Source organism: Rattus norvegicus, chromosome 19, assembly GCF_021556685.1.
Source record: "Rattus norvegicus strain SHRSP/BbbUtx chromosome 19, alternate assembly SHRSP_T2T, whole genome shotgun sequence".
Lineage (NCBI taxonomy): Eukaryota > Metazoa > Chordata > Mammalia > Rodentia > Muridae > Rattus > Rattus norvegicus.
This window is the reverse complement of record NC_141552.1, coordinates 44675703-44702937: the sequence shown is the minus strand read 5'-3', so window position 1 is coordinate 44702937 and position 27235 is coordinate 44675703. Positions and strand designations below refer to the sequence as shown.

At 42.5% G+C, this 27235-nt stretch overlaps 1 protein-coding gene across 1 annotated transcript in view; it reads left to right on the top strand.

The window, feature by feature from the left end:
- Window positions 1–21244, top strand: part of Ttc29 (tetratricopeptide repeat domain 29) — a 211576-nt gene extending 190332 nt beyond the window's left edge. The window contains 2 exon segments of the mRNA NM_001013890.1: window positions 20399–20465; window positions 20986–21244. Of these exon segments, the coding sequence (NP_001013912.1) occupies window positions 20399–20465; window positions 20986–21004 (86 nt within the window). The 3' untranslated portion in view covers window positions 21005–21244.
- Window positions 21245–27235: the final 5991 nt, after the last annotated feature.

Here is a 27235-nt window from a genome sequence, read left to right as displayed (position 1 = left end):
AACTCGCTTTCCACTGGGATCTACTTATCTTAGTTGGTTTTATGCTTCCATTAACATTTCTCTAAAAAGGGAGATGACGCCGTTAGGAGACCCTGTGCAAATGCAGCCTCGTCTAATAATTCCGATATTTCACTTTACTACAATCGACTTGTTTACATTAAGGGGAGAAGAAGAAGGGGGGAGAGGAAAAGGAAAGAAGGAAACATGGAGGAAGAGAGGGAGGAGGAGGAAGTCACATTGCTATAAAAGATTTGTTTCAATGTTTTGAAGTATGCCTTTCACTTTTGGAGATGTATATTCTGCAGACGCACACACGCACACACACGCACACGTGCACACACATACTGATACCATCCCAGCTCTGACATGTTCAAGGAGTCAGTTGCCCTCAAAGAAAGAGAGGAATGCTAAGAGCCCTCTTCCCCAGAGTTTGCATGTGCCTACCCGTGTGTGTGTGTGTGTGTGTGTGTGTGTGTGTGTGTGTGTGTGTGTTCCTGAGTTCTGTAACTCCCCCTCCCCTGCTGTTGCTTTTCAAATGCAGGAGGTCGAGCTGCACACCGAGCTGTGCCCTCGGTCAGCACCTAGAAGTCAGACTTTGACCAGCTGAGTTCGATGTGTGTCCACTTTCACCCAAAGGCTACCCTGGAACCCTCACTGGCTCCTCAGCTAGAGAAAGGAGAACAGCATAACTGGCCTTCACTTCTTAGCAGTTTCTATAGGAAATATGAAACACGATGTTGTTTCACTAAGAGAAGAAAAAGTATTCCCTTCAGCTGGATGCTCAGACTCCCCTGAGGAGAGTTTGGGAAAGACACAGACAGAAGTATGGGGAGGGAGAGCTCATTCAGCAAACAAAGTAATCCAAAATGCTAACGGCTGGGTCAGGTGACCTGGGGTCCAAACTGTGACACCAGCATTTAGCAGCTCTGTCATGTGTAGAGATTTGAAACTCTGCATATTGATTGACTTCCTATGGCTCTTCACCTAGGAGTAGAGCCCTGTGAAATTGTCTCTGTCCGAGTTGGCATGTCAGCTGGTGTGGTGGTCTTGGCCAGGCAACCATAGTGTTGAGAGTTAGTGGGTGCCTTTTCCAAGTCATGTCCAAGGAGCATGATTTATTCACAGGCATCCTGGCCTTCTGGCTCTTTGAATCTTCTCACTCCGTATTCTTCTATTTCCCCTGAGCCTTAGTTGAAGAGCTTGCATCTAGATGTAGGCAGAGCATGTGTCATTCACGGCTGAGAACCCCAGGCTCACTTAACTTCCACGTTCTGACCAATTGTGAATCTCCTAGTCTCCACCTGTTGCAAAAAAATAATAAAATAAATAAATAAATAAATAAACAAACAAACTTTAAAATATTTTAAAGTCAGCACAAGTATGTTTAAATAATAGGCCTAGTAATATTTTAAATATACTCACTGAAGTCCTATGTAACTGTTAACCTACTATATTTTCAAAGAAAATGGGTGGAAATGAACAAGTCGTGGATGCCGCTATTTTACACAGGCTCCACATGCCAGCTTTACAGAAGTATTCAAAGCACATATTTTATCAAAATAGTTAACTATTAATCAAAATATAATGGTAAACTTCCTAGCATGTCAAGTCCATTCTGAAGTAGATCATTCAGAATATAGGTCCACTGCCACCTGTGCCTTCATTGTCCTGTGGTCCCTACAAGCATTGCACGCTGACACGCATTGCACGCTGACACGGACAAACTCTAATCTCCCCAGCCTCTTCTGACTAATCTCATCCGCATATCCTTTCTACTCATCCCTTCTCCCAAATCCTCACCTATGGGGACACTTCCCATGAGTAGTCAGCCACTCGTGGTCAGACAAAATGATACCCTCTCCCTACTCCCAACACTCCTGTGTCATGAGAGCCTGGCTGGCTCCTGAAGTCTTTGTTCCTCTGCAGCTCCCACAGAAGCATCTCTGTCTGTGTTCTTAAGTCCTTTGGGATATAACCTTGACCTTATTCACCACTTCTGACTGCCTAAGACATGATCTGTAGCTCTCTATAAATCTGTATAATCCTGATGTTTCTGGTTGTACCCAGCTACCTCACCCCGTCTCCTTGAAGCTCTTAGCCGTGGTTGACTGCCACTCCATCAGTCAGCCTGATATGTTTGGATACCTTCAAAAATCTACATGGTTACTCTTCACTTTTTTGTCTCCTTCACTGGTCTGGTCTCCTATCATATTCATTTAATTATTCCCATAGTTAGTTAACCCTGGGCCTTTCTAGTGCCTATAACTGCACAGTGCCCCAGTCTTTCTCCAGCATCTTCCAAACTGTTCCCCTTGGTTCACTCCAACAGTGTATGGGCTCCTAACCCTTGTCAGCTGACCCTGTCTCCTTTCCAGCTCCCTTTTCTCTGATACCCTCGTTCCTACTTTGTCCAAATTGCCAGTAAATTAATTTTAGGTTCCTGGGAATAAGAAGTAGAATCTTTAGAAACTCACAAGAATGCTGAAAACCATGTTATACTTAAAATACTAAGTGTTCAAATTATCCACATATTGAGCCCCAGCAACATGACTGGGTGGTTTCACATTAAAGAAATTACCACGTAGGTACCCTCTTCTTTCTTTAGGTAAAATTCCTATGATTTTCTAGGCATGGACATGCACACCTGTAGGTTGAAAGCATACGCCCACACATCATTCAGGCATACCTCCGTGCCTACTACACACTGAGGTTTATAATAAATTTGAAGGCAAGATGTGGGAATGGCCAAAAGTGTATTCTAAACTATAGAACTGGGATGGCGATATATCAGTGTGGGTTCGTGAGTCGGAACAATGGACCACTCTGGGGAGCGGTAGTGGCTGTATATGATAGGACACATGTATGTGATAGGGCATAAGGAATTCTTTCTGCTCGATTTTGTTGCGAACCTAAATGGCTCAAAAGAAAATGGTGCATTTAGGAAGAGAGAGCCCAAAACACAGTGAATCTGTGCAGAAACAGGAGCATCACGTGCTGACATCTGTGCAAATAGAAAGCATGCATATTACTGTTGATATGAATATAGATTCTTTATCCTTTTAAAATGCACGGACTGTTTCTGAAAAGAATGTGCTCAAACAGCAGCAGTGTTTGCCTCTAGGGGAGAAACAATAAGAAGCTGGGGGTGGAAACGTTCACATTCTTCAGTCGCCATCTCTTAGAAGCAGTGTCCCATGCAGGTGCCTCACCTACAGAAGCAATAACTACCCTCGAAAGCAAGGCATATGATGTACGAGGGGTAATTACTGATTTCTAGGGACCACTGTTTACTCTTTCATAAAAGGGCTAATAAAATTTTTCCATAATTTCAATACACAGGGACTATTCTATTCATTTTCTTCCCATAGTTCAAAGCCCTTTACTGTTTGTATGACATATAGTTTAGCAAGAGCGGCCTCACAGAGTCCCCAGTGGTCTGGATAAAGCAGTAGGCACTTAACATTATTCCAAATAAATTTGTAAGCTATCGTAGTGAAAAATACCACCCAAGCCTGAGCAAGGTAACAAATGCCAAAGAAAAAGGAAAAATCTTATAGTGGTAGTTAAATGTGAAAAATGATAACAGAAATATGCTTAAATATAATAAATACTTTTTAAAGAACAGGCCAACCTGAGTAAGAAGTATAACTAATCAGAAACTGTATAAGGAAAAGATTTTTAAGGATAATTTAGATATTAAAATAAAAGGGCTATTCTTATATTATACTGAATTTTGTTTGCTCAAGATCTCTGACAGAAATTCACCTCCCACTACCACGTGACCTAGATGATGTGTGAGTCTGCTACATCACACTGTGGTTTACATGGATATACTCTAATTTTCTATACTATTCAAGCTCTAACATTTCCTAGAATGTCTTTTCAGTTGAGTTTATAAGTTCATTTCTTATGACATTTCCCACCTTATAGCTAATATAAGTAGGCACTATCCTAGTGTTAACTGATTCAAAGTAGAAAACAAAAAAAAAAGCAAACAAACAAAAATAAATAAATAAAAGGGCTTTCATTGAAGTTATCACTCAGTTTACTTTCTTCCCTAATAAGTGTGGTGAAATGCTCCAATTTGGGGACATATGAACCGAAATTTAAACTACATTTAGTACATGGGTTTTTTTAATCAGGAATTAAAGTTTGGTGTGTGTGTGTGTGTGTGTGCCTGTGTGTGGTTTTGTGCACCACATATGTACAGGAGCCAATGGCAGCCAGAGGAGGACATTGAATCCTCTAGGTCTGGAATTATGTGTGGTTATGAGCTGCCATGTGTTTGCTGGGAGCCCAAGTCCCCTGACAGAGAGGCCAGTGCTCCTAACTGCTAAGCCTCCCCTCCTGTCCCTGGTGTTCAGGTCTTCATTCCCAGTTTTTCAGATTACAGAATGGTAAAATGATACAGGCCATCATCTCAATGAAAGACGGGAGGGATGGAAATATAAATATAATGGCGTTCTTGGGGTTAAAACATTATCAAATTTTTCTCCAGCTTAATTGATTGGCATGAGATTATCTATAAAGTCATCCTCCCTTAGCTGTCAGCATTGAATGCAGTGTGTTAGAATTGGTAATTCCATCCCATTCATGAGACTGTAATTCGTATAATGTCTTTATACAAAAGTATTTTTTGGTTTTTGGAGACAACGCTTTTCATTCTGAACCATGATGTAACAAAACCTTAGAAGGTCAAAGAAGGTCAGTCATAGGAAGGGTCAGCCATCATCCAACCCCTGGTGTCCCTTCCTCCTCCTGCATATGACCACACACACTGCAACCTCTAGTTCTTGTGGAGGGTGCCTCAGTACCTCCTAACCCTTTAAAGAAACTGGGTGATGAAAATGGAGGTGTTAGTGAGTCTGGGGCCTTCTTCCGTTATGACAGAAAGCAAAACCTTGTTGTAAGTTATTCGAAAAAGTTGAACATTAAAACCACCATTTCTTCTCTGAAGCACTTCAGAAATTGGGACTAGACATTTTCTCACCTATCTGTAAAATTACCAAATAAAGTATTCAACAGAAAAAAACAAATTCTCCAACCTGCCTCCTGTCAAGCCTGGTGCCTGTGTTTGTAATCCTGATGTCAAAAGCCGCAGCAGAAGGATCCCAGCCTGAGCCACATACTGAGAGTCTGTAACAAAAGCAAGAAGAGAAACACACACATGACTAAATCTGTTCTTACCCACTTACCAGACTGTATGTAGAATCTGCCTCAAGCAAAATTTTAAGAGCTTTGTTTTTCTCATGCAACTTTGTACTCTTGTCTGAAATCTTAATAGACATATTTATTCTGTCTTTCAACAGACATTTATTTAGTGAGCATTTGATACGTGTTGTTCAATATTTTAGTACATTTAAAGCAAGTAATAAACTATAAACCGCATTCACTTTTTAATTAAATGTGAGTTTGGGGCCAGCCTGGTGTACCCAGCACGTTCCAGACCAGCCAGAGTGGCATAGGCAGACTTTGTTTCCACAAAAAAAAGAAAAAAAAGAAAAAAATCTAGTCTATACAGTATTTAAAACACTGTACAAGGTACTGTAAGTGGAGAGGTCAATATAATAGTTAAAAGCAGAAACATCTATAATCTGAAAGGTTTTCTTCAAAACACTGATTGTTAGTCAGTGTTCAAGCCAGAAAACATTTTTAAGTGGCCTCTAGTGGAGCCAGAGCGACGGCTTAGTGATTAAGAACTTCTACTGCTTTTTCCAAGCACATAAGCTCAGTGTATAGCATCCGTATTGAGTGACTTACAGACACCGTAACTGAAGCTCTGAACCCAATACTGAGGGTCTCTGCACACATCGGAACTCACAAGCACATGCACAGATACTCACTCACACGCACATGAGGATGCCCACATCTAAACTCTCGGGTACATGCCAACACATTGATACACACACATATACAGAATTAAAGATTATGTAAAATATTTTATTAAATGACCACTTCTTATCTATCCATAAATAAAGTCATAACAGATATAAAATGGGTGTTGGATGTTCTAATCAATCACTTCTGTGATTCTTTTAAAACTCTTTACCCATCCACGCTATCAAAGCATTTGGATCCCAGTGGGAAACCCAGGTGTGCTCTTCCTCAGAGGAGATGAGCATTTATCTGAACTCAGTGAAAGTCAGTAATTGCTTTAGAAATCCGAGCTGCCTGCTGAATGCAATGACTTTAACAGTTAAAATTCATAGCACATAGATTTCATTTCTTTCCTGAAGTCTATGCCCTGATCTAAGATGGCTGACTTGGGTCTCAGTTTCCCCACACATCAGCTTCTGCATCCATCCAATTTGAGCTGGTCCTCTGTGGAACAGATGCGTTTTCCTCCCTGGGGGGTGCTCAATGGCCGGCTGTTGAATGGATGAGGAGTGGATGGGAAATACCACATGAGACCAGCTAGTGACCGTGACCGTCTATGGGACAACCTAGTCAACACAACCCACATCCCAGCTGGAAAAGTGAGTCCTGTCTCTCAGTTGTGCTGTAGTGAGAAAACTCTTGTCTTATTCATCCTAATACAAATGAAATTGTAAGAAAAAATGCTCAGGCCAAAAAAAAAAAAAAAAAAAGTTGGCTTTTGCTACTTGGGCCCCAAGTCTGAAATGGCAGTAATGCATTTTGGAAGCTTTTGTATATGACATTTATTTCTCCTTAACTTTCTCTGAAACAAAATAGAGGACCGCGCTCCCTCATGTTATCCCAGCTTTGAGAATGTGTTTCATCCATATTTAAAGACTAACCCTACACTTGTTGTGTGTAATTGCTGCTTTGTGTAACATAGGAAAACTGTGATACGATGCCCCGTGAATTAAGAAGAATGTCGTGATGAAAGACGAGATGTTTTCAGGGACACCTGTCCACATTAGTGCCGTGTGTAGGTGGGCCTTCAGGGGACTGTTCCTTAATGCAACAAAAGTTCGCCATTTCTGCCTTCAGAAATCGTTTCCTTCATCCTTATACTGATCATGTCAAAAAGTCATATTACATAAGGGCTTAGTGTGCACATTAGTGCTTTACATCTGAGAGTCTTCCTAAATCCCTTTTTGATCATTCTTATATTGAACAGATCTAGATTGATTTCTTCAACGCTTGTTTATGGTATTTATTTTGATATATCTAGGATTGAAAGTCAAATTAACAAGTGTAATTCATTTTCTGAGCGTTAGAGAAAAGCCCCCACTACCCCTAGACACATTCGTCTAGGGCTTAAAAATAAAACTTAGGTGAAGATGGTGTGATAAGTGGGTCGATTTATTCGATCACAGAGCATAAAAACATTAGCCTGGGACGGCACTTTCCTGTGCGTGCTTCAGCTGGAGTCACACTTGTGTGGCACCAAGTGATTTGCATTTTCAGGGAAATTTCCTGTCTGCAGTGAAACTCCAGTGAAGGCGTGAATAAATTGCCGTATTCCCTCCTCTTCTGGCTTCCTGACGCTGAATCCATCAGAAGCTGAGTTAACATAAAATGAAACAAAGGTAAGCTACAGGATGCAACCCGGGATTAGGCGTCCCCCTAGCTCTGCTGCCATGGCAAACTGATGGCTTTAAAGGGTTGATTTGAGTCTGGGCTTTGCTCTTGTTGGTGTTGTAAGTGCTGTAGTAGCCTCTCAAACACAAGAAATTAAACAATTAAGAGACAGTTAGGACCTGAATAAGCTTGCTGGCAGCTCTTCTTGCCACAAAGTCACATAAATCAACGTAGCTAAAGCTTACTCACCTGAGCGGCTCTGTGGCTTCTCGTTCTCCTTTCGGGGGTTCATGGGTGCGACATGAATAGCTGGACATAGGTCTGAATGTCCAACAAGTCTTTTTTATCAGCCATGTGAGACTTGAAGTTAACGCTACCACCGGCCTTCTGTGTCCCTTGTCTGCAAATGAACAACGCCTGTAGGGGCTGCGAGGTTTAAATAAAATGCTAACTGATTCCTAGAACATGTTCTTAGCACCTATGCTCTGAAAGCCTCCTGGGATGCCTGCATCTCCTGTCCCACCTTTTCCTGAGCGCACTATCCTCCCCCAAAGTTAGGCAGTTGAGAGCTAGTTTATGATAATTTTCAAACACGAAGTTGCCGATTGACTATCTTAGGATGCCATGCTGATTTGCTGCATTAAAATTGGGCTCTGAGAGTTTTCTGTCTGTTTGTCTGTCTTGCACCAGGGTCTAATGTATTCCCAGCTAACCTTGAACTCTTGGTCAACAAGAATGACTTTCAATTCCCGGGCCTTTGGAGTCCACCTTGGAGTGCTGGGACTGCAGGTGTTGCCTCTCGGTGCTGATCACCGTGGGGCTTCGTGTGTGCTAGGCAAGCACGCTGTCAGCTGAGCTACAGGCCCTGGCCTGAGATTCTGCCGCTAAAAATCTCTAAATAAAATGAGGCCGCTTGTTTGGAGGCCACACTTTAGATCAGTGGTTCTCAACCTGCTGTGACCCCTTCGAGGGTTGGTTGGACAACCATTTTGTAGAGGTTGCCTAAGACCATTGGAAAACACAGATATTTACATTAGGATTCGCAACAATAACAAAATTATATTTATGAATAGCAACAAAAATAGTTTTAGGTTTGGGGGAGTCACCAAACATAAGAACTATGTTAAAGGGTCATAGCATTAGGAAGGTTGAGAAGCACTGCTTTAGATCACAGAGAATATGCATTGCCCAGACGATGGATTTTCTTCATAATTTACCACAGGCATTGCCTTACATAGACTCATTCATTCTTATGAAAAAATAAGTAATAAAGAGGTGGGGCTGGAGAGATGGCTTAAGAACACTGAGTGCTCTTCCAGAGGTCTTGAGTTCAATTCCCAGCAATCATATAGCTGAAGACAGCTGCAGTTTACCCAGATACATAAAATAAACAAATAATTCAAATAAATAAGTAAATAGGAATCTATAAGGTTTTGACTTAGTTTTGGTAGAAATTCATTTTGGTTTTCAAAGGGAAAGGCATTTCCAAGAACCACTCTCTGCTCCTGAGGTCCAGTTTACTTAACTATGACTACTGGGACCAGAGACTGTATGGACAGTGGCTTTTCAATGAGGATCCTGCTGCCTATTGGGGTATTCAGTTTTTGAGCTTCATTCTACATCTCTGGATTACTCACTAAAGACAACATCTGCTTGATGGATGTGTTTACACATAAACTGTGTTAATGGTTTCAGTTACCCACTTATTTCCAAACTCATCAGGCTGTGTAAATTTACTGTACTGTAGTCATAACCCTCATAAGTAGCTGTTGAAAAATCTTCTAGATAATACTTTACTCTAAAACAGCCTATTTGTGAAAGCACAGCCATGGGATTCATGTGTTTTCCAACTTCTGTTTCTCATAATGAAACCAGAAAAGTGTAACTGTAGCTAGCAAAGCTTGACCTCATATGGGTGGACCACGCCTCCCACAGTTTGTCTGGGCAAATTATGGATAAGACTGCAACAGTCTTTGAATTCATTGGCTCATTCTTGAGCTTCTGGGAAATACAGAAAACACGTGAATTTTCAAATCAGTGTTTGAATTAGAGACAGAGTTTCTCATTTTCAGATCGGAGGAATGTTAATTTGCAAATCTTTTTAACCGAAGTAATTGAAATGTGTAAGCTAAAGTGTAAAGGCAAAAGTCATAACAACTACACGTGTGATCTTTCCCGTTGACTCAGGTTTGTGCCCTCATTTGTGTTTCTCCCCAGCCCACCTTGGCACTACTGTTCTTGGGCCTTTGGTGTTTATGTCTGTTACAAATCTCACACCACACCGTATTGTGTGTAGTATATGTGTATACTTATTTTTATATGCACATGTATGTATTTAGGGATGCATGCATGTGTATGTGCATCTGTGTGCACATGCGTGTGGTGCACGCGCACACGTGTGCGTACCCATGCCACGCATACACTGAACCTAGAGCTCACATGTTCACTGTGGCTAGCTGGCCAGAGAGATCCAGGGATCCACCTCTCTGTCTTCCCATCACTGGGATCACTGGGACGCAACACTAAAAACAGCTGGGCATCCACATTCAGTCCCTTACTTTACCAACAGAGCCATTTCCCCAGCCCCTGTTGTTGCTCTTTAATGCATTTTAAAACTTCTTTTATAACTTCTCATGTACTCGGCCTTCCTGGCACTCACCAGTCCTCTGTCCAGAGTGAGATTCCCACTGGTCACCATGCTCTGTCTGCCTGGGGACCTTATTGTCTCTGGTGAGGCAGGTCTCCTGGAGATGAATAGCTTTAGCTGTTGTCCATCTGAAAGGTCCTTTTTGAAACTTCTTTCTTGAAAGTTTTTTTCTCTAGGGATAGAATTCTAAGACAGACAAATCTTTCCTTTTTACCTTTTTTTTTCTTTTTGGCGACCTTCTTAGAGCTGTATGTTTATGAAGTTCATCTATCTTGAAATTCTTTCAGTTGTTACTTCTTAAAATATTTTCAAGTATCCTTCCATCTTCTTCCAGAATTCCAACAGTGTGTGTATAGTACTTACCTTGTGTTGCTTCCATTGCCAGTGATCAACTACCATTTAAAAATATTAAAAGAAAAGACTTCGGACATGAAGAATTCTTCTCCTTTACATTCTGTCTTCTAGGTGATGGGGTGAAGTTTGGTGCGGCCTCACGCCATCTTGTTTGATTCAGCATATCCATGTTATACGTGAGCGTGCTGCACTCTTTTTAGCAGCTCGGAACATGTAGGGTCAGTACTCTCTGGGTGTGGAGTACTGGGTGTTAAAGTCTTGGGACCACTTCACAAACCATTGACACCAATCTCAGTGAAATGGGGATGATTTATTAAACACCACACCCCAAGGCTGGTCGATCAGGGCCACAGGTCAGACTCAGGAGCTGCTGTGACAGTGAACCAGGGTCCTACAGATCTCTTAAGTCTTGAAATCCACAAACATCTGTGCCAAGTTGTTTCACCAATCAGAATTTACAGATAGGGAACTTAGGAACATGTCTTTGCTGTGCGTGTATCCTGTTCTCATTGGTTGAGGTATTCAGCTGTGGCAGGAGACTTGACTTGCCAACCAGAACGTAAGTTACCCACATACATGTCTCTTTCTGTCAAGCAGATGTCAGTTCCCAGGGAGGTCTTGGGAACTTAGATTTTATTCAACCACTATTCAAAATGGAAGTCTTATTCCAAATGGTTTCTTAGATTGGTGCACGTGTCTTTCTTATGTTGGGGTCCATCCCAGGAGCAGCTTAAAAAAGCAAAAACCCATAAAAGCTCATACACGGTGCAGGAAATGCTTCCTGCCAGTTGGCTCAGGTCCAAGCTTACTATGGCTAACTACACAAAGCAACTCTAACTGACCTCTGTTGTGATTAGTTTTCAATAAACCCAAAGCACAGAACATAACAGAATCTGCAATCAACTAGAGCATGAAAAAGTTTGCTAGTAACAGCACAAAATGGCAGGCTAGACAGGCAACAGTTACCTAGGCCTTAACATTTTACCCAGGCTTTAACATGGGATCACAGAATAAATTCACATGGACAGGCAGAAAAAACTCTATTAGGCTGCGTGAGCTTGTCCTACAGCTTACAAAATAAGTTCCTATTTTAACCCTCTTTGAGTCATTCCTGTCATTCTATCTTCCCATTCATAAATGTTTTCTTTTATGCATTCTGTATTTCTAAGCACTCTAAGTGTTTAAAATATAATTACAGTGATCATCTTAAATGCCTCTCCCTCAGCCCTGACTGAGTCAACGTGGGTAATTTTATCTGTCTGTCTTGTTTTTCCTGGATCCCAGGCATCGCAAACATTAACCCCCTTTTTGGTGCTGTGTAGTTTTTTCTATTCCCATAAATACTTCTGAGCTTTGGTCTGATGTGGTAAAGTCACCTAGGAGCATTTTGGTCTTAAAGATCTTTCATGATCTGTTACATAGGGTCTGAGTGAGGCCTAATGTTGGGGTGACTATTATCCATAGCAAAGCAAGTCCCAAGACCTGGGAAACTTTCCTGACATGGCTGTTGATCGGAGTGAATAGTCCCAGCTCTGTGGACACCATGAACTTTATTCTGTATCCACACGGTGCTTTCTTTCTCTGGCCTCAGATTAAAGGCTCTGATTTGCAGAGAAAGTACTGGAAAGCTTGAAGGGGCTCATATGTGCAACATATGAACAACAATGCCAAGCAACCAGAGCATCCAGGGACTAAGCCACTACCTAAAGACTATACATGGACTGACCCTGGACTCTGACCTCATAGGTAGCATTGAATATCCTAGTAAGAGCACCAGTGGAAGGGGAAGCCCTGGGTCCTGCTAAGACTGAACCCCCAGTGAACATGATTGTTGTGGGGAGAGCGGCAGTGGGGGGAGGATGGGGAGGGGAACACCTATAAAGAAGGGGAGGGAGAGGGGCTAGGGGGATGTTGGCCCATAAACCGGGAAAGGGAATAACACGTGAAATGTAAATAAGAAATACTCAAGTTAATAAAAAAAAAAAAAAAGGCTCCGATTTGTACTTGGGTAAATACTTGAGATTTCATTTACCTACACAGATCTCCAGACTTCTCGTCTCTGGTTCTTTCCTCTCTGGTACCCTTTTCTCAGTCTCTTTTGGCTGCCATGTTACAGAGGGCCTTAATCTCATAGGCATATGATATGATATGATATGATATGATATGATATGATATGATATGATATGATATGAGTTTTTTTCTTACAGTTTGAAAGTCAGGAGGTCTAAGGTCAGAGTGCTGTCAGTTTCTGCCTGAGCGTCTTTCAAACCTTCATCTTGAATAGGCTTCATCTCAGATATCTAAGGACACATCAACTTTCAGTACACTGTGGCAGTGGTTACAAACTCCAGTTGCTTTGGTATCCCCAGAATCTCAAGACCATCTATCTCTTTAGCTTCGGAGCTGGGCTGGGCTCCTGGATTTTCCTTCACTCACCCTGAAGTCAGAAAATTCAAAGAGAGCCTGAGCCACTGAGGGTCACACGGCCTGCATTCTGCCAATCAGTGATCGCTGGTTTGTTCTTGATAATCGTTGTCTTCAAACATCGTTGAGTTTACATTTGCCTTGATGTGTTTTCAGAAGGGGACTCAGGAGAGAGGGCAATTGACCGCTGTTAGCCCAGGCTCCACTTGTGCTCATTTCTAACTCCTCCTTCTGCATTCTCTCAGGTGATCCTTTTTCTAAATCTTTGTCTCTCAACCTCTCCTTTTACCAGTCAGCCCTAGGGGTGATAATAAGGTTGTATCTTTCTTTGCACTATACATAGGGCCCTTGATATCCTTTGGTAGATCCTGGATCTTGCCTTTATCTCTTAATAACACTTTTTTAAACAGTTGTCAGAATTCCAATTGGACATGCCATCTCTTCCTTTCTGACTGACTGCCATTTCTCTACTGTGAAAGTCAAGTTAGAGGCAAAGAACAAAACAAAACAAAAACAAACAAAAAATCAAGAGTAAGAACCATTTGGAACTTCTGTGTACTGAGAAGTTCTTTTGATTGGAGAACAATGCTAAGGGGCCAAGCCTGTATCGCTGACCAGCCATTTCACACACCATCAGTTACAAGGGACACCATGCCAGAGAGCACCTGCAGAGTGTGCCAAGCCAGCACCAGTTCCGAGATCACAGTTCAAGGCCTAGTTGTTCATGTGATGCTTTCCTGGCTGTCTCTCTTCCTAGGAGTCAGCTTTTATATGATCCGAATGAAAAATTATACTTATATTATTTAAATACTAAAACTGTACTTCTCAATATTTTTCTAAAGATATATTTATGTTTTGTTACTTACTAGTGGATAATTCATAATAAAATACACTAAAAGTTGAGCTTAACAAAATGTGCCTTATACTGATGATGGGATTCTAATTTAATAAAATATATATTTATTTCATTAAAATCATCTAACTGTGGTAATTAAATAACTGAAGATATACAACCATTAAAGAAGGAATAAACAGATAGAAGTCTGTATATTTTTTCAAATTCTTTTCTGGTTACCAAATATGAGTGGCAAATTTTCAATTCCTACATATATTTCTCAAAATACAAGGCAAGTCGGGCTCTCCAGGGAAACTATCTTGCGAAATCATATTGACCTCATGGCATCGTGGATTCACTGTTGCCACTGATGAACTAGCTTCCTTTTACTGTGTTAATTTTGTGTGAGGTAAGTGCATGCTGGGAAAGAAAAGGACTCCTTTCTGAGAAATCCCTTTCCAAGACATTGCTATCAGCGAAAGTGTGTTGCCGTGTCTCCTGAAGTCTGTGCTTTCAAATAAAATGTGCTGAAAGACAAAAAAAATCTTCAGCAATGAGAAAGGCATTTTTATACACAGTATCTGCCCTTAATCTGCCCCATAACACATAATCTAAGTTTCCTTTAACGAAACCTTTTGATAAAGCATTTGGATAAGGTCAACAGAAAGCATGGTCTTTTAACGTTAGGTGATCAACTTTTTGACAATGGCAGGGCCAGCCTAGCTAATGGAATAATAGCCTGCAGGGTCCAGCTAAATATGATCGACGAATGTAATCAACCCCAGCAATGACTATTCAAAAGTAATCCCTTTAGCTCTGAACTGCAGCATATATTTCAACCCGGCAAAACCCACACAAAGAAATTCTCTGCAGACCACACTGATACAATGCAGCCTTCACATCCTGCTGTCTGGGTTTGCCGCCTACAGTGAGTTTTAAATTTAAGGTAATGACTACTGTATATTCATGTGAGCATACAACAATACGTTTGATTTGTTGTGGAAAGGTTGAATCTATTATCAGGGGTCTAGTCTATAAACCCTGACACAACCTTTACGGGTGAGTTATGATTTACCCTTTTCTAGAATATGGCCACTAAAAATGTTTTGCATGACAAAATTTTAAAAATTAATCTACCTATCTAGTCACCAAACTGCCAGGGAGTGTCCATTCCATTTCAGTCCAAACCTATCCACAGAGCAGGTCTTCAAGGTCTCATATATACCCAACCCTCCATAGCATGAAGGTTATACACCACTGCCTTCAAACAAAGGGACAAAACAGCAAGATGCCTGCAATTCAACACTGTTTGGCTTGTTCCGTCACAGAAAACAGCAGATGATGTTATAATGACTTATACATGTTCCCCATTGCCTGCTTGAGAGAATCCACCACATAAGGATTCCTTCACTGTTATCAAAAGAGAATTGCTCGTTTCCCCAGAAATGGAACAAGACAGGGACAAATATCACCACTGCACTTTCTATTGCTTTCCGGGAGCCTCTTGTCAATGATTGGTTCAATCTTCTATCTCCGAAGCCCTGCAGGTCAAACATTTTGAGTCACTCCCTGAGTCAGACTCACAGCCCAAAACCTGGCCTGGGCCTGAAGCAGAGTGTTTCAGCATCGATGGAATCCTCAGTCCTATGGTGCTCACCTTGGTCCATGTGAAAAGATGATCAGAAAACCTGAGGGATAAGTGTGTTCCATATGTGAATTAGCCATTGCCAAGACTTCCTAACACAGACAGCACGGAACGCCTTTGTGCTCCACTAGTAGCAATAGCCGAGTGGAGGAGAATATCAGTAGCAACGTGTGTAACTATTCTTCTCAGAGAACCTTTATGGACAGTATCCCAGAGTGAACATCATCTTCCTTCAGCATCTGGGAAGTGGATACCACACGACTGAAAACAAACTGGACCACTCCAAGGAAGGCTTCTGCAGCCTACAGCACCATTGCATTCACCACACTAAAAGGAATGCTGAATCCAAGACCTAAACTGGAGATGTAACTCAGTTGCTGGAGTGCTTCCCTAGAGTGCACAAAATCCTGGGTTCAATCCAGCCCCGTATGAACCCATCCATTGTGGGGGTTCATACCTGTAATCCCAGCAGCACTTGGGAAGTCAAAGCAGGAGGATCAGAAGTTGAAGAGTTGGCCACATAGCAGGGTTGAGCTGGATTAGGACTGAAATGAGAGCTTCGGGAGTGATGGAGCCCTGAGACCCCAATCCTGTGGTGCTTGCCTTGCTTGAAACCCTATCTTAGAAAATTTAACTTAGCTTGAGATAGGCTTGGGTGTTTCCATATGTCGTGGAGCAAGGAAAGCATTCAACTGTAAAGCCAAAGGAGGCTCTTATCTAAAATAAAGCAGCGAGGAGCAGTGGTCACACCTTTAATCCCAGCCTTATGAGACCAAGGCAGGTAGATCTCTGAGTTTAAGCCCAGCCTAGTCTTCATAGGAGAGTTCAAGACCAGCCAGGGGTACACAGTGAAACACAGCCTCAAAGAGAAGAGCAGGGCATATTAGTTATGAGGAAGGCTGTGCTCCTACTAGAGGGAGCCTAAAAGTACAGTAGCTTAAGATTATGGACATTCCTTATCCCCCAGTCCTGCAGTGAGCGTTCTACATGAGCATTGTTAACGCAGGACAAAAACACATGGGCACACGGAGATGATGGTTTTTAACCTTATGTTCCCATGAGCATAAGGGTTGGGACAGGGTTTCTCAGCCTTATATTATTGTGAGGAGGCTAGGTTGACTCCATGACAGGCTTCAAATTGGAGACTAGACCTAAATCTCTGTTTTCAAGAACTGGGCAATTCCAGGCAAGTCCAGGCCTCAGAGGCTGCCCGCCACCTGGCCTGAGACAAGGACAATGGGTCAGCAGCAGTTTCCAGACTTCCTCAGCTACTTCCTCAGCCAACAGTTTTCAGATTGCCCCAGCAAGTTTCCAGGCCCCACACTCCGGTAACGGAATGTCAGAGATAGACCCAACAGATAAAGGTCACCTAATCTGAAATTCCCTAATGTGCTTTAAATCAGGCCTACAAGTTCACTTGGATGTCTGTCTGTCTTGATAATGGGAGATCCCAGCGTGCTGGACTTGTGCAGAATAAAACACTCTTTGTGTTTACATACTATTTGAGTCTGGGTATCATTCTTCAGAAAGGGTTATCTATGGGGAAGAGGTAGGTCTTGCCTGCCCCATGCGTCACTAGATCCTGAGGAAAGCACATCAGTTCCTCTACTTGCTAAACTCCAGTAGCACTTCCTTCTGTCAGTTATAACAAAAGAAGCATCTCCAGACATTTCCAAATGTCCTGTGTGAGGACAAAGTCACCCTCTTCCAGGGAAGAATGTTTGCATCAAAGTCTTGCTAATCTTTGCATGACTGGATCTGAGTGACAGAGTAACTATTTCAGGTTCCAGGCTAAGGAAAAGGTGGCACACCTTGAATCCCAGCACTTGGGAGGCAGAGGCAGAGGCAGGTGGATCTCTGTGAGCTCAGGGGCCAAGGCTGTATCACTTAAAAATAAATAAAAAGACCAAGAAAGAGTAGAGATGCAAGGAGAAGTAAATCTGCAGGGTCTAACCCCAGACCTGGGGATCTAACCTCAGACCTGGGGGTCTAACACCAGACCCGGGGGTCCAACACCAGACCCGGGGGTCAACACCAGACCTTGGGTCTAATACCAGACTTGGGGTCTAACACCAGACCCAGGTGCAGTCCACACAACCCTGTCTGTGTGTGTTCCTGGAAACCTAGAGATCTGAACTCTGTTTCATATTTATCCACAGATAGAAAAGACCTATTAGAAAGCAGAGCTCTGTGACCTGAGAGTGATGTGTCCCTGGTAGGCTCCGGCTTGCACACTTGCTCCTGTCAGTGGGTTGTACTGTTGAGGAAGGTTATTAAACCTTTAGGAGGAGGAACCTTGCTGAGTGAAGTGAGTCACTAAGGGTGGGCCTTACAGTGTTATAGTCCAGCCCCACTTCCTATCTACTCTACTTCCTGACTACAAATCACTTCCCCTCCGTGCCTTCACCCACCATGGCAAGCTGTATTCTTTCATAGGAGTGTCGGGTATCGGATCTTATACAAAAAATAACTTGCTGGGGGTTGGGGATTAAAAAAAAAAATAACTTGCTAAGTAAGAAGCAGAAGGGATTATGGGAGCCATGTTTTGTGTGGACAAGGAATGAAGGAATGTAGGGTAGGTGTCAAGTAATACAACCTCAGAAGGAGTGCAAGCAGTTCCACTGTAGTAGCAGGAAGAAAACAGAAGGCACTGAGCACATGCAGGTCTGAGGCTCACTCTGGCAACAAAACCTGTAGAATGTCCTTCCTAGTGTGACTCATTTCTAATATGGAATTGGAAAATAAGTTACTGAACGAGAATGAATATTCAGCACGAGGGCTGAAAAACTTCGAGAGTTAAAGAGCTGTCTAACAGAGACAGAGTATCCGATCAGGAGTGTTTAATAGGAAGGTCTGGCAGCAATAAGTGGTCCTTCTGTTTGTGCCCACAAACTCAGCCTGAGCTTTCTCTGCCTGAATGTACGTTTGCTCCAGCTGCATGGAACGAGCGAGTCATGGAGTGGAACGGACAGAAAGTTGATTTGACTAGAGGTGACAATGTGTCAGGTTTGACATGATACAGCAGGAAGTGGGTACAGAGTTCAAGAGTAGCCTCGAGGAAGAGAGAAACTGTAGGAAGAGAGGAGAGAAGGTGGTAAATGCTAAGCAGCAATGACAAGGTGATGGGGCTACAGAGCCTTGTGGAGCAGGATTGCTGAAGTTAGAGAAAGAAAATCCAGAAAAATAAAGATGGCAGCTAAGTCACTGATGCCAGAAATTGAGACTGGAGCGAGCCGGTAATGGTCAGTTCTACAGATGGCCAGGGGAAGCGATGGCTGCGGCGAGTAAAGGATAGAACCAAGGAATCAGGAACACAAGTACGGTGAGGACAAACCATCCCACTCATCGATGGAGAAAGCCAAGCACGAGTGGTTGGCTGCACAGTCTGTCAACAAGGGGTTAAGAAGATAAAAGAGGATAAGTGTGCTAAAGGAAAGGTGGCCCATGGAGGCCACATTCATCTCCAAAGCCATCAGCAAAAACGGGGACAAAAAGGGTCTCTGGACTCTCAAAAACCCAAAGGGAATTTCAGGAAGCAGGGGGAAGACAGAAAGTGGGGTACTATTAATATGCCAAGCTTCACATTCCCCATATTCGAAAATAGAACATAGGAAATTGGGAGCCTCCTGAAAACCGTCACAGCCAAGGATAGAGCATCTTTCTAGGTTCGTCCCAATGGATTCAAGTCAAAAGAGAAGGAAAAGATATGGAAGAAACGTAGGCAATCGACAGAGCTCGGCAGACTGGTACACAGGCAGACTTGCCATATTTGACTTTATTGTTTGAGTAACTTACATTGCTCCCCAAATTAACAGTGTTTGAGTATCATTTTAACAAGTCATCTTAGCAACAACAGTGGCCCATCCAGTGTTATTGTATCACAGATGACAAACCGGGCAATTTGAAGGGTCAGCCAAGGGTTGGTTCTCACACTCTGCAACTCTGTAGTCAGCAAGGCGGCTGGGCCTATCTGGGACTCTCTGCTGGACCCAGAGTGCCCCGCAAAGCAGCCTCGGGATAGAAGAACGTCCCATACGCTGACCTCGCCTTCTCTGAAAGAAGCATTCTAAGACAGGCGGGTTGAAACTGAAGGCCTCTCCTGAACTAGTCTTGGAAGCTGTGCACACAGTCACTTCTAATAAAACTCTTGGTTTTTTAAAGCCTGAAGGAGGGCTGGAGAGATGGCTCAGTGATTAAGAGCACTGACTGCTCTTCCAGAGGTCCTGAGTTCAATTCCCAGCAACCACATGGTGGCTCACAACCATCTGTAATGGGATCTGATGCCCTCTTCTGGTGTGTCTGAAGACAGCAACAGTGTACTCACATACACAAAATTATGCATATATATGTATAATTTTATATAATATATATACATTTGAAGGATAGTTTGATTTCAAGAAAGGATGAACGAGACTGTGTTTCTTGGTGAAGGGTTTCTAAGGTCATGCTGTAGGATTGTTGAATTGGGGGGTGGGGTACAGCTGTGGCCATCTTTGGACCATCTAACCTGCTCCAGTGATGTGTGCAGCCTTATTATTTAAGTGCTAAGGATTGCGTTCACTGAAAAGGCATTTCCAATGATGGACCTCCCTGCCTGCATCGTAAGATCAGAAGCCATCGTGTCACAAGGTCAGACTAAGTTCGTTCACATTGTCTGTAAACTTGTTCGGCCAGAGCTGGACCCGTCTTCTGGAATGTGCATGTTCCACACTCTATAACCTGCACTCTACCTTCTGGGTTCTGCCACATAATTTTGAGATGTTCTGACAAGGTCCTACATAACAAAAAACCTTCAGAAACCCCTGGGTTTGCATTTCTCCTGCGTTCAGGGCTGTTCTCTCAAAGCCAACTCTAGGAATATAGCCCTGTCTGAGAGAAAATGAAGCCTAATTTGACCAAAATACTTGTCCGTGGTCTTTACTCTCCTTCAGAGGGATTAACACCAGCGCACAATAAATAGAAACCATCCAGGAAAGAGCTTGAATTTGTTTTCCTTTTCTTTTAGGGGAGGCTAGAAAAGCCACGGAAGACAACATATATCAATTCCCAGACGCTCAGGAGGAAACAAGAAGGTACTTTCTATGAAGTTTCAACTTTTGTGGGATACTGAACATTATCTTTTTTATTGACTGATTCATTGGTTGGTTGGTTGATTTTGTTTCTGTGTGTGAGTGTTTTGTCTGGATGTATGTTTGTTCACCATGAGTATGCCTGATGCCCTAGCAGGCCAGAGAAAGGCATCTTATGCCCTAGAACTGGAGTAGCATGCCATTGGGAGCCAGCATGTGGGTGCCCAGAACCAAGCCTAGGTCCTCTATAAGAGCAGCCAATGTTCTCAACTGCTGAGCCACCTGTCCCCGCCAAACACAGTCTGTTCCTAGCAACAATAACACATGACCTAGTGCTTGCTAAACTAAGGCTGAAATGCTGCTCCTGAGCCACCACAGACTTGCTCTGGAGCTTGTACTTTGAGGGATTTTCATCTTTAAGGAATGTTTGTGTACATGGGATGCCAACATCTCTCTCACAGCGACTTGTTTTATACTTTCTATCATAATGCAAAAGTCAATGTCATCATTTATTTTATTTCAGATCTCCAGAAAATCAATAAAGTGAAACTCCAGTGACTCAACATCAGAGCAAGAAGAAACTTAGCTATAGCCTTAGACCTCGTTAGATAGGAGCACAAAACAAGTGATAGGGAGTTATAAAAAAGATTAGGGTTGCTTTTATTGAATTTTATTCTGCCGTGACTATGGCAAGTTTATGAAGATCAAGTACAGCTTAAATGATTAGAACGATCAACAGTTACTCATAAAATAAACTCTAGAATGTCTCCTCATACACTTTACTCAAGAACTCCAGGAGTTTTAATCTAAGTTGTTTTTGATTGCAAGATATTTACGAGTTAAAGAAATCTTTCACGCTGAATACATACACGATAGTCTGCTAAAATCCCAAGGAAACCTCAGCATACACAAAGGGCCACGAGCAGTCTGGGCTTGGCTTGCTAAATGCTGCTCCATTTGCTTTATGTGAGGAAACTTAAATTCATGGCGTGCTTGGCTGACAGAACACAGCCTGACATACCCATGTGCACTGAGACAGTGGAAAATCCATCGGTCTCAGGGACCTTTGCTGGTGTGCTCGCAACTGAAAGACTGAAGCTGAGAGGGTTGCCTCTGGAGCTTATGGAGGCCCTCAGGTGAATCCATAAAGGTAGTGCATTACCAAGAATAAAGACCTTATTCCCTTTCAACACGGTCAGGGCATTTTCCTTCCGTTTTGCAGTTGCAGAGAGGCTAATCCTGGAACAATGCAGCGTTCAGAGAGCATTCAGGTGTACAAAGGTGCTGTGATCAGCCCAGGAGGGGGTTGATTCAGCAGCACTGTGACACAGATGAGTCGGTGCCCACACTAAAACACTTAGTTACGGTGTATTAGGGGAGTGGGTTCTCCTGGGATGTGAGCCAATTTCCACAACATCCCAGTCTCTTGTGTCTTCTGGTTCTCACCCTAAAAACAGAATCTAATGTAATTCCCTCTCTGAGTCTGCCCCAGATGTCTGCCTTCAGCGGATGGGAATTACAGGACACTAGGATGAGACCTGGAGAAGGGCAGAGGTGTTGAGAACTTAGCAATCACAGACATTAGAGCTTCCTGAGAAATCGGGTCGTCTTTTTCCAAAAATGTCCTATTTGTTCCTATTAAAATGGATGCTGACAAACTGGTGAACCAGGAGAAGAAAACTCAATTTATATTAAAATGTTTAACATGTAATAAAGCAGGCACTTTGAAATGATGGTAAGCTGAAAGTGGTTGGTGGTCTGTGCCTTTAATCCCAGCATTCGGGAAGGGGAAGCAGGAGAAATCTCTGTGAGTTCCAGATCTAAAAAGGCACACATCACAGAGAGTTCCAGGGAGGGCTACATAGTAAAAGCCTGTCTGAAAAAAAATGAAATAAAAGATGGCCGACTTGTTAGTGGATGCTCTGAAACTGCATAAGTGGATCTTCTTATCTGCATAAGAACTCTAGACAGGGCTGGAGAGATGGCTCAGCAGTTAAGAGCATTGACTGCTCCTCCAGAGGGGCCGAATTCAATTCCCAGCAACCACATGGTGACTCACAACCATCTCCAATGGGATCTGATGCCCTCTTCTGGTGTGTCTGAAGTCAGCTATAGTGTACTCACATAAATAAAGTAAATAAAGCTTAAAAAGAAAATATTCAAAAAAGAGAAAAAGAACTATAGACAAACAGCTGAACAGAGAAATCACCCTTCTAGTCACAGATTGAGAAACAGCTTTCTGGTTTAATTTTCATATTTATTCTCTCATACATTACATTCTGGTCAAAGTTTCCCCTCCCTCTTCTCCTCCGGTCCTCCCCCACCCCCCCCCAGCCCACTCCTCTTCAGTCGTTCTCCTTTTCCCTCCAGAAAAGAACAGGTCTCCCAGGGGTATCAAGCATCCTCTTGCAGTAAGACTAGGCACCTCCCCTCATGAAGCTGGATGAGTCAACCCAGTAGAAGAAAAGGGTCCCAAAACCAGGCAAAGAGTCAGAGACAGCCCTTGCTCCCACTGTTAGGAGTCATGCGAGAAGATGAAGCTACACAGCTGTAACATGTGCAGAGGTCCTAGTCAGACCCACGCAGGCTCCCTGATTGTCAGTTCAGTCTCTGTGAGCCCAGGCACGCAAGATCTTTCTAAAACATAATAAAGCTAAGGCCAGGCATGGGAATGACTACTACTACAAATGTGGCTAATTAGAAAAGGTCACTAAGTAAAACGCCCGCCTTGGTGACTCTCAGCTGCTGTCCCAACTTTCAAGGAGCAGAGGCAAGAAGACAACTAAGAGTTCAAGGTCAACCTGCTCTACATTGGCCAGCCTGGTCTACAAGGGTGAGACCCTGTTTTAAAGACATAAACAAATAACTTTATAAAATAAAATTAAAAGACAATCAACAGAGTGGGAGAAAAGGTAACAACAGCAAAAGGATTGTGTTACAAAAACATATTTTACAGTAATTACAATTTAATAAAGTTAAATAAAAGATAAAAAGATACAATCTAACAGGAAACAGACAATGCATAGACCTGACTCAAAGAAGAAAGAAAATAGAGTTGAGAAAACACACAGGAAACAGGAGCCAAGCTAGCCACCTGTGTTTGGCTGGTGACATGGGACAGAGCCATCAGGGGGAAACAGTATGGCAGGTACATGTGTGTGTGTGTGTGTGTGTGTGTGTGTGTGTGTGTGTGTGTGTCTATGTGTGTGTATGTCTGTGTGTGTGTCTGTGTGTATCTGTGTGTGTCTGTGTGTGTTTGTGTATGTCTGTGTGCATGTGTGCATGCATGAGTGATTGTCATATGATCCAAAAATCCACATCTATACATTCAAATAAATTAAAACAAAGATTTGAGGGAGGAAAGAGAGAAAAAAAGAAGTGGGAGAAGGAAGGAGAGAGGGAGGGCAAAAGAAGGGGAAAGAAGGTAGGAAAAGGTAGGGGAGGGGAGGTGAGAGGAAGGAAGGAAAAGAAAGAAAGGAAAAGAGAAACAACACAAAAAAGATAAAATTTAAAAAATGAAGAAAAAGGCATAACCCACATTGATAAAAATAAAAAGTTATTTGTAACACCCATTGGATAAAGAACTAGAATTGAGAATATATAAAGATCTTTTATAATCCAATAATAAGAAAAGACATAACGTAACAGATAAGGGAAAACTTTGAGTACCATTTCCCCACAGAGCATACCTGTGTGGTAACTAAGCCTGTGAAGACCTCTGCAGCATCATTTTTAGTCACTGGGAAACTGTGCATTCAGACCACAGCGAGATGTCACTCCAGGTCTGTTAAAATAGCTAAACAAAGAGTTAACGACAGCAAGTGCTGACAAGGACTCGTGCAGACTGGACGGCTCAGAAAGTGGTGGGTCTGAAAGCAGAATGACACGTTCTCTTGAAAACTCTTCAGTGGTTCCCTACAACCTAAGCACGCATCTGTGGCCCAGAAAGCCCCACTCGAGATGTTTCCACAGAAGGAATGAAAATATGCGCCTACAATCAAGACCTCTATGTGAGTGTTTGTAGTGTTTTATTCATAATAACTAAAAGCTGGCACTAGCTGTCCGTGACACTGAATGAGTAATCAGATTGGTGGACATTCATAAAACAAAACTAAACTAAAACCATGGTGAAAATGAAAGAAGCCATGTGTGAACAAACCAGGATGACCCCCAAAAGCTCCACACTACGCACGAGAAGCCAGCCACCAAAGTGCTTACTTCTAAAGCCTTCTAGGAAGGACAAACAATGGGACAAAAAACCATGAAACCCGTAGCCAGCAGAGGGTAGAGAACAGGATGGGCGGGATGGTGGCTTCGAGGGCTGAACATTTGTCAAGTCTAATCAGATTGTACGCAGATGGAGGAGGGTGTCTTCTACAGTGCAAATTACACATCAGTAAACCTGACTCTAAATAAAACGAAAATGAGTGTGTGACTGCAGGGTAGGTTCAGCTCGGCCACATAGAGACTGAACACAGTGTTGTGCTTGTGATTATTTACAAATGTTTACACATATTAAGGGGACAAAAGGATTCTTAGGGCCAGCAAGATGTTTGAGTACTGGAGAAGCATTTGCTGCGCAAAGCAGGCATCCTGAGTCTGATCCCTGGATCACATGATGGGAAGAAAGAACCAACAAGCAAATGTACTGTGGCGTGTGCACACCTGTAATACACACGCATATACACATGTACACACACTGATGGTGGTGCTGCTGGTGTTGGTGGTGGTGGTAGTGATAAATTAAATATCAGCTTTTAAATATTTTTCTCCTTTTGGAGATGGGCTCTTGCTGTGCGCTCAGGCTGGCCTGGAACTTATTACGTGAACCAGGATGGCTTGAGTCTCACAAACGTTCTCCTGTCTCTGCCACCCTGAGATTCAAGGTGTCTTCCACCATGCTTATTCTAAAAAGAGGATTTTAATGACCCAAATTCAATTATGAGCTTTGCATATCTCTAGAAATATATCTTAATATATTTTTGTATTTTTAAATTTTTTCTGCACACATGCCCCCGTATGTGTATATTTTTAAATAATACATACAAAAATAATTTTAAAAACTAAGGATTCCCCTATCCTTTTGTAAAGCTTTTAAATAACAATTTAGTACTGCAAACACCTCATTTCTTCTTCCTGGTTTAAGGCTAGTAGGATGGCTCAGCTGATGATTCGATCTGAATTCAATTCCCAGAACCTATGTAAAAGTAAACAGAAATGGTGCTGTGTCCTTGTGTGCCCAGCATTTGAGAGCCAGGAACAGAAGGATCCCTGAGGTCAGCTAGTCTAGCCTTAGTGAACCAATTGGAGGCCGAAGACAGAGCCTACCTCAAAGAAGGTGGATGGCATGGGCTGGAAGGACACTCAGTATTCTCACAGGCTAAGGTTAATCATTTAGTGTAGGCTTTGGGAAAACATTGAAATCCAAGCCATCAAAGGACAATCAAGTCACAAAGGATTGCACCGATTTCAGAGATGAACTGCTTACCAAATATGATGTGTCCCTAGCTCTTGAAAAAGAAAAAGTAGACAACCGTTGGCTCTGGAGTTGTGGAGTAGTATAGGATGTGCTCAGCCCTGACTTCAAACCACAACTCTGAAAGTAAGATTTTCTAGAAAAGAATGTTCAAACGTGAAGATACAGCATATTAAGGTTCCCTAGAGAGCTTAAGCTAATATAACAAATATATATTATAAAGGAGAGTTACTGGATCAATGCGAATGATGCAGGTTGGGTAATGCAACATGGCTATCTGCATGTTTGTGTAGCTGAGAGCCCAGTAGCTGCTTAGTCCACGAGGCTGGCCACCTCAGCTGTCCCGATCTGGAGTTTGAGGCCTGGAAAGCCACTGCTTTTCCACCCGTGTAGAAAGCCTGAAGAAGCTGTGCTCCAGCAGCAGCAGCAGTAGAAACTGTAGAGTAGATGTGTTCACCAGCAAGTGGTGAAGGAAAGCAGGCAAAACCAGCATTGTTTTCTCTCCGATCTCTGTAGATCCTGCCTGCAGGTAGAAGACACTGCCCACTGCGGAAAGGATCTTATCCCTCAGTTAACCCTTCAAGAAAATGGAGCCAAGTAGGACTAGGCAGTGAGACCCTCTCTCCAAACAATTTTTAATAATTAACCACCTAATTTTAAATTACTTTTTCTTGGGAGCTGGAGAGATGGCTCAGTGGTTAAGAGCATTGACTCTTCCTCCAGAGGACCCAGGTTCAATTCCCAGTACCCAGATGGCAGCTCACAAGTGTTTATAACTCCATTTACGGGGCATCCAACACACATGTACATAAAGTAAAAATAAAAAGTCATCTTTAAAAACATACTTATCTCGTTTTCTGTTTGTTGTCGTTGTTTGGGGGGGGAGGGTATGGGGTTTTTTGTTGTTTTTTTAAGGCACATGTTTTTGCCTAGCTTCTCAAGGCAAATCGTTCCAAACAGCAGATAAAATGCACAATAAAGAATTTAGAGGGTGTTAATTGCTGGTTTATTTGTTGATTTATTTGTTTCTCACACTGAGTTTCACTATGTAGACCAAGCTAGCCTTGAACTCAATATATGTCTCAGGTTGGCCTCAAACCTGAGATTCTCCTGCTTCCGGCTTCCAAATGTGACAAGAATAACTTTACTGCATAAAAGAAATTCACATTTTTCCAGGCTCTAATCAGAAGACATTCCTTTTTATAATTTTGTCTTAATTTCATTCCCCTTTGGTTGAATTTCTTTGTGTTAGCCTCAAAGTCAAAGTATCTTTGTTGTGATTAAATTAGAAACTTTC